This window comes from Sus scrofa, unplaced genomic scaffold, assembly GCF_000003025.6.
Source record: "Sus scrofa isolate TJ Tabasco breed Duroc unplaced genomic scaffold, Sscrofa11.1 Contig1955, whole genome shotgun sequence".
NCBI classification, from domain to species: domain Eukaryota; kingdom Metazoa; phylum Chordata; class Mammalia; order Artiodactyla; family Suidae; genus Sus; species Sus scrofa.
Genome location: NW_018084989.1, coordinates 174,291 through 182,132, shown reverse-complemented (window position 1 = coordinate 182,132; position 7,842 = coordinate 174,291). Strand labels below are relative to the sequence as shown.

Below are 7,842 nucleotides of genomic sequence, written 5' to 3'. Positions count from 1 at the left end.
CACACAAAAAGGAATGTAAAATAAGTACGTTTGTTATTAATTGAAAACATCATAAGGTCAGATAAACATAATGGTGATGATTTGGGAATGAAATGACTATGATTAAAATAAAGTAGCAAACCTCACTTACAAGAAAAATACCAATAAAAAACAAATATCAGGATACCTAGTTAGTAAACTGCATTAAAAAGAATACCCAAAGCAATAATGCTCAAATTCCTAAGGCTTCAGGAAATCAAGATTCTCACTTACAAATAGTGGAAATATACATGAGGACAGATTTCCTAAAGGACTAGTTTAGCACTAAATGTGGGAAGCCCTTTACTCAATATTTCTTTTTTTTTTTTTCTTTGTCTTTTGCCTTTTCTTGGGCCGCTCCCGCAGCATATGGGGAAGTTCCCAGGCTAGGGGTCGAATCGGAGCTGTAGCCGCCGGCCTATACGAGAGCCACAGCAATGTGGGATCCGAGCCGCGTCTGCGACCTATACCACAGCTCAAGGCAACACCGGATCCCCAACCCACTGAGCAAGGCCAGGAATCGAACCTGCAACCTTATGTTCCTAGTCGGATACGTTAACCACTGCACCATGAGGCAACTCCTCAATATTCTTTATTGACCATTTCTTAAGTGTGAAATCTGATGAGTTTAAAAGAAATATTTATATACAAGAATGTCCACTAAAAGATTAATTTAGAACAAAAGGAAACAATTCTGATACTCAATATTAAAACTACTAACTTTATCATTTTTTTCTTTACATATTCATATATAATAAGTAAAGCTGTGTTTGTGAAGAATATTTAATAACATGAGGAAAAGACATTGTAAGTACTCTAAAAACAATTGCATGAATAATGTGAGGATAAGTGAGGAAAATATCGAATGTTATTTACGTATAAAATTAATTTCACAAAGTATAAATAACTGCTTTACATATCTATATATGTACAAACAGATTGTAAATAAATTTAATAAGATAAGAATAACGATGAACTCTGTGATATGATTCTAGGAAATCTTGCATTCTTATATTTGTCTTTTGCTTCTAGATGAATGCAGAGAATAAATGCATGTTTTTATTTTATTACTATTAATGTAATGTTATTATCTTTAAAGACAAAAATACTAAATAACAATTCTCCACATTTTAAAATGATTCCTTGATAGCAGGAAGTGAAACAGTCATAGCCTAAAACAACATCATTAAATATAATGTCTTTGTGTTACGATTTTCTTCTTAAAGTAAGCATTCAAACAGTGGTGTGGAGTTATTTGCAAATCTCATTCCACCATGAACTCTGAACTGAGAACACAGACTATGTATTTTTATGGTATGCAGCGGTGTACCACCCCGCAATGTTAAGTGGGAGTCAGTGTATTGGGCAGCATGAGCATTGGGGTCCACGGGTAGAAAGAAGGAGCTGAGGACAACTTTGGAGGCACTAAGTGGGAAGATGTGTGGCTCTCAGGAAACCACCATATCAGCCTCAGAGAGCAATCCCTGCACAGGCACACCTTATTAAAAGTGGCCGACACTTAGGCGAACCCTTTATGCTACAAGAGAAGGTCAGCAGGATTTTCTAGGAAGGTGTTGCTACATCCTATCACATCCTGGCACCCTCTTATAGAAAAGACAGGTGCCTTCCCTAGGCCAAGAGGGAAAGACACTTAAGGTATTCCTAGGGAATATATTAAACGTCACATAAAAAACATTCACATTACAAAAAATTGATATCTCCTAAGAAGATACGATTCTAGTCATTTCCTGAAGTAACCCAGATGCCCTGGAGATACCATTTGTAGCTAGAAAACATTTGAAAAGCTAACATTTTAGTTATTTTGTGACTGTTAGAATTGACTAAGGATGAACAATTGCCCTAAATGCTAAAATGACAACTTTTCTGGAAACACGTAAGCTTGGGATCCAATTTGAACTGGCTCAAATTCCAGCTCTGATATTTCTTAGAATTTCAACGTTACCCTCATCTCTAAGAGGGGTGAGTGAATAGATAAGAAATGTGGAAATGAAAACTTGATCAAGGGCTTCCTGGAAGGTGATGAAATGATGTCTTCTTTGACGTGATCCTCAGAGGAAGGAACACAAGGAGGCAACCTTGTAGGGAAACTCCTGAGGATGGTTTGTGGGTTTTCAGCTTTTAAGAATATTCACACTTAATAGCAAGTTTTATTTATTCTCCATGCCATACTTAGTCCTTGTTAAAATTACTGCCTGACAACACTTGTTCTTTGGGGGGATGAGCACAGAATTTGAGTCTCTTCTTGGGCCAGACTGTGGAGAACAAGAGAGATGTCCTGTAGCACTGATAGGGTAGCTGTGATTAACGAATTCCCAATGGTAAGGTGTGTCTTCAGAGAAAGAAATCATGGCAAAGAAAGCAGCGCTTTCCCCAGGAAATATTCTTCCTCATTTGCATCTTGGAGGATGTAGATTTTATGTTATTAAGGGAGTTGGAAAGCAGCCCAGAAGGCATTTGGGAGCTGAAATATCTATGCATAAACTACAGAACACCAATGAGGTTATGTAAGGATTTTAGTGCAAAGCCTAAGTACGGGATTCTGTTCCCTGGGGAAAACATCCCATTTGTTAGGATCTGGGGAAGGCTTAGGAAGGGTGGGACATTAGACAATGGATGGAGGTTAAAATGGGAAATCAAGAAAGGAAACAAAACAGGCTGTTCAACCTGATTCACAAGAGAAACACAAATGCCAGCAGTTCAGTATATTATTTATCATGAAAGGAGTGCAAAGAAATCTGGAGGATGAAGGGCTTCGGGAGATTTTATGATAACTCTGTGATACTGCTCCCAGGTCACTCAAACAATGAAAACTTCTTCAGGATGTTGGGGGATTAAGAAATTATTTGAAGGGGACAAGTGTTGCAAAGCAGAGAAAATAGTAAGAATAAGAAACTGGTGGTATTTTATTGCCCTTAGGTATGAGAATGATATGTTGCTGTGCTGTAACGACAAGAGGGGATATACATTTTTATCCATTTTTTTCTGTTTATTGACATTTGTGAATCTCCTACTCAACACTGAGTACTGGGGATACCAAATCTCTGGGTTTTTTTAAATTGGTCTGTGCTGGAGTGGACATCATACTTCAGATGAATATTTTTCATAAACTATGTTCTGAAGAGCAAGGGAAAACAGAGCCCAGGGAAATGAAGCATCATGCACTCACTTACATCGTGACTAATGATGACCCAGAAAAATGTGCTTCTCCTGGCTTGTTTTGCTACTTCTCTATACATAGCTTATTGAAATATTATTTTTATATTTTATTCCTCAGATTCAACGTTTATGATTTATAATACAGACTTCTTATGTATCTGACAACTGTGATGAAAAATCATTCTGCTATCACTTCCTTCATCCTACTAGGATTAACAGATGACCCACAACTCCAGGTGTTTCTTTCAGTATTCCTGTTTCTGACCTACATTTTCACTGTTGTTGGAAATCTGGTCATCATCCTCCTCACTCTGGTGGACTCTCACCTTAAAACACCCATGTACTTTTTCCTTCGGAATTTCTCCATCCTAGAGATAATATTTACAACCGTCTGTGTTCCTCGATTCCTGTACAGCATGACAACTGGGGACAAAAGTGTGACCTATAATGCCTGTGTCATTCAGTTATTTTTCGTCATCCTCATCGGGGCAACAGAATTTTTTCTCCTAACCGCCATGTCCTATGACCGCTACGTGGCCATCTGCAAGCCCCTGCACTACACCGCCATCATGAATGGAAGGATATGCACCGTTCTTGTCCTTGGCTGTTGGCTGATTGGGTTAATTGTCGTACTCCCACCTCTCAGCCTAGGAGTTCAGCTAGATTTCTGTGACTCCAATCTCCTTGACCATTTTGGCTGTGATGCATCTCCTCTTCTAAAGATCGTGTGCTCAGACACTCAGTTTGTAGAACAACTTGTTTTAATCATGGCTGTGCTGACCCTCATGGTCACACTCGTCTGTGTGATTGTGTCCTACACCTACATCATCAAGTCCATTTTAAGGCTCCCTTCAGCCCAGCAGAGAAAAAAGGCTTTCTCCACCTGTTCTTCCCACATCATTGTGGTCTCCATCACCTATGGAAGTTGCATCTTTATCTATATCAAACCGGCAAAGGAAGGAGTGGCCATTAATAAGGCGGTGTCCCTGCTCAACACTTCAGTTATTCCTCTGATGAACCCTTTCATTTATACGCTACGGAATAAGCAAGTCAAACAAGCCTTCGGGGACCTAATAAAAAAGATGGCTTTTCTTTCAAAGGATTAGGCAATGATTGTAAAAATTTAAAATTTACACATATAAATATTTCATCTTTTACTGTGTTCTAATTCAAATCAAGGGTACAGTCCTGAATTTAGAGCCTAACTTAGCACCAAAATTTCTCTTCTATTACTCTGAGGACCATGGACTAAAGAAAGAACTGTAGCCTTAATTCAAATAGACCTTTCTGAAAAATAATGGCTGTGGGTATATGTATAACTGAGTCACTTGTTATACAGAAGAAATTATCACAACATTTTAAATCAACTATGCTTCAATAAAACTCAAAAAAATAGACATTTCATTGTCATTCACTTTTCTAAGTGAGCATGAATATAAATTTCCAGAAGGTCCAAATAATACCTCATCATGCTTATGTCTGAATCACAAAAATGCAGTAACCAAAATAAGAGTGGTCTTTTTCCAATTGTTTCTTTAAATGTATAGCTTTTCCAGGTCAAATATTATTTATCTCATGATTCCTTCCTATTCTACCATCCACTGTTTCTAAAACAGGAAAATGGGTAGGGATAATTTGTTTCTCTTTTCTATTGATTGATTGTCTTTTGGCTTTTTAGGGCCACCCCTATGGCATATGGAGGTTGCCAGGGTAGGGTTCAAATCGGAGCTGTAGCCACTGGCCTACACAACAGCCATAGCAATGTGGGATCTGAGCCATGTCTGTGATCTACACCACAGCTCACAGCAATGCCGGATCCTTAACCTACTGAGCAAGCCCAGGGATCAAACTCTAGTCCTCATGGATACTAGTTGGGCTTGTTAACTACTGAGCCACGACAGGAACTCCTCTCTCTCATTCTTTAATGGAACCTCATTACTACAGACTGAGATGAAACTAGTTTATCACTAAACTGATATGTTTTTTGGTTTTTTAACTTTTTTATTTTTGGCATTAGAGCCCTTCTTTTTTTCTAATCTTATTAGATATAATCAACAAATAACATCATATGAGTTGAAGCTGTATACCATAAAGATTTTACATATGTATATACTGCAAAGCGATTATCATAATGTTTAATTAACACCAGTTACCTCTGCTTTCTATAATGGCTCTACGACTTCCTTTTCTGTGTGAGAATTTTTTAATATCTACTCTCTTGTCAAGTTTCATTAAATACAATATAGTATCATTAACCAAAGTCAACATGTTGTACATTTGAAACTCAGGGCTTATTTATTTTAGAACTGGAAATTTGTATCTTTGACCACCTTCACCCATTTCCCCTGGCCTCTGGAAACTACCTGTCTGGTCTCTGTTCCTATGCACTTTTTTAGATTCTACGTGTAAGTGATATCACACAGTATTTGTCTTTCTTTGTCTGACATTTTACTTAGCATAATGTCCTCAAACTCTAGTCATGTTGTTGAAACTGGTAGAAGGTCTTATTTTTTTGGCTGAATGATATTCCTTTGTATATACCTCCTCTTCTTTACCCATTTATCCACCCATGACTCAAGTGGTCTCCATATCTTGGCTGTTTACTCATGCTTGGTTTATCTACTAAGGCTGCAATAAATGTGGGAGTGCAGATATCTCTTTGAAATCGTGATTTTTGTTGCCTTAGAATATATACTCAAGAAGAAATACCACTGTGTCATAGGAGAGTATTATTTTTAGTTTTTAGATAAAAACTCCATATTGTTTTCTATAATGGCTGTACCAATTTACCCATTCTCACCAAGAGAATCCCAGGTTCCTTTTTCTCCACATACTCATGAACACTTGCTATTAACATTTGTAATATTTTCTACTGCAGCCATTCTAACATGTTTGAAACAGTATCTTGCTGAATTTTCAATTTGCATTTCCCTGAAGATTAGTGATATTGAACATCTTTTTATGTACCTGACGGCCATTTTTGTGTCTTTGGGAAAATGTCTTCAGATCCTTTGCCCATTTTTAAAATTAGGTTGTTGAGGGTTTTGTTATTGAATTTTAGGAGATCTTTATATATTTTGGATAGCCAATATATGGTTTGCAAATATTTGCTCTGTTTCTCCCATTCCATAGACTCGTGTCTTCTCATTTTGCTGATTGTTTCCTTTGCTGTGCAGAATCTTTTTAGTTTGATTTGTCTCACTTGTTTAATTTTGCTTTTGTTGTTTGAGCTTTTGGTGTCATATCCAAAAATAATTATTGCTAAGGACAATGTCAAGGAGTTTTTCCCTACATTTTATTCTAGGAGTTTTACATGTTCAGATATTAACATTTTAAGTCTTAAATTAATTTTGAGTTGATGTTTGTGTATAGTGTAAATATGGGTCCAGTTTCACTCTTTTGCATGTATATATCCAGTTTATCCCAGCATTTATGGAAGAGAATATTCTTTCCCCATTGTGACTGCCCATGTATTTTAGTCCTAGAGGCAGTATAATCATTGAGTCAACACCAGACATCACTATAGATCAAATCTTTAAGCCCTATTGGCCACTATGGTAACCATGCTTATTTTATCTCTTGAGTTGGAGTGCTGCCACCTGGCCCTCCATCCATTGAATTTAAGGAGCGCTTTTCAAAACCGCTATTCCCCATTGTCATCCCTGGACTTTAAGAGCAGTCACTATAGAGCACTTTAGGAAGCCAAGTCTCCTGGTCAACAATGTATTTCTCAAAGGTTGTTGAATGGACTATCCCTTGAAATTTTCTGGGCTTCTGTTAGGGAGTAGACAAGCACGTCTTACATAATAAATCTTCTCCAGTAGAGTCTTTGGATGCCTTCCTCAACAGCATAGGGAGAAAGTTCTGGAATTTTTACGTCATTCATTGTAGGGCATATGTGGGCCAACTGGAGCCATGTCCAACCATTTGAGAGACTAACATTCACATCAGTAAATTCAACTCTGTCTGATGTTACTCTCACCTTACCCTGATCCCAAGCCCTTATTATACACTCCCATAGATGTTCCTCAGGTTTATGTTGATATATACTAGCAGTCTTGAAATTCCTCTGATGTTTATGGTAACTTCTTCCAGACCATACTCTGTACCCACTGCCCTGGAGGCTTTTTGACTTTGACACTGTGTTTTGGGCTCAAAGCAAAGACATAGGTGAGGGTAGGTCTTGAACAAGTTCATCATTCTCCTGAAAGAAAAATGCCTCAGAAGAGGTTCTTCAGGCAAGAAGAGGTCAAATCCTTGAGATGGGATATAAACGTCTGCTTCTCAGGTAAGCACAGCTAAGCAAACTATGGGACTTGAGTGGAATTTACTCTTATGCCCTCTAGTAATCCCTGGAGGTGTGAATTCATTCACAAGATGAGACTTGGGCTGCTTTCCAGATATTTTGATCTTAGGAGATACTAGATTCTTTTGGGATGGTCATAGTTTTTTGACTCCTTTCTCATAATTTGAACTTGGAATTTTAAATCCTGAGATAATCGCTTTTCTTACTCAAGAACAGTTGATGTACAATATTATATGTCACAAGGATACAATACAGTGAGATAGATATATCTCACACCTGAGACATATGGAGTTCCCAGGCCAGGGGTTGATTCAGAGCTGCAGCTTCCAGTCTACACCACA

The 7,842-nt window shown here is 37.7% G+C and overlaps 1 protein-coding gene across 1 annotated transcript; it reads left to right on the top strand.

The window, feature by feature from the left end:
- The first annotated feature begins 365 nt into the window (after nucleotides 1-365).
- Nucleotides 366-4,889, top strand: LOC100155553 (olfactory receptor 6C2-like). Its single transcript, XM_021081678.1, has one exon. It carries the CDS (start codon nucleotides 3,348-3,350, stop codon nucleotides 4,299-4,301), a length of 954 nt encoding a protein of 317 aa, XP_020937337.1. The 5' UTR covers nucleotides 366-3,347; the 3' UTR covers nucleotides 4,302-4,889.
- Nucleotides 4,890-7,842: the final 2,953 nt, after the last annotated feature.

Bases quoted from the DNA above. Each gene is read 5' to 3' on its own strand.
- LOC100155553 (XM_021081678.1), top strand. From the start codon at position 3,348: ATGTATCTGACAACTGTGATGAAAAATCATTCTGCTATCACTTCCTTC.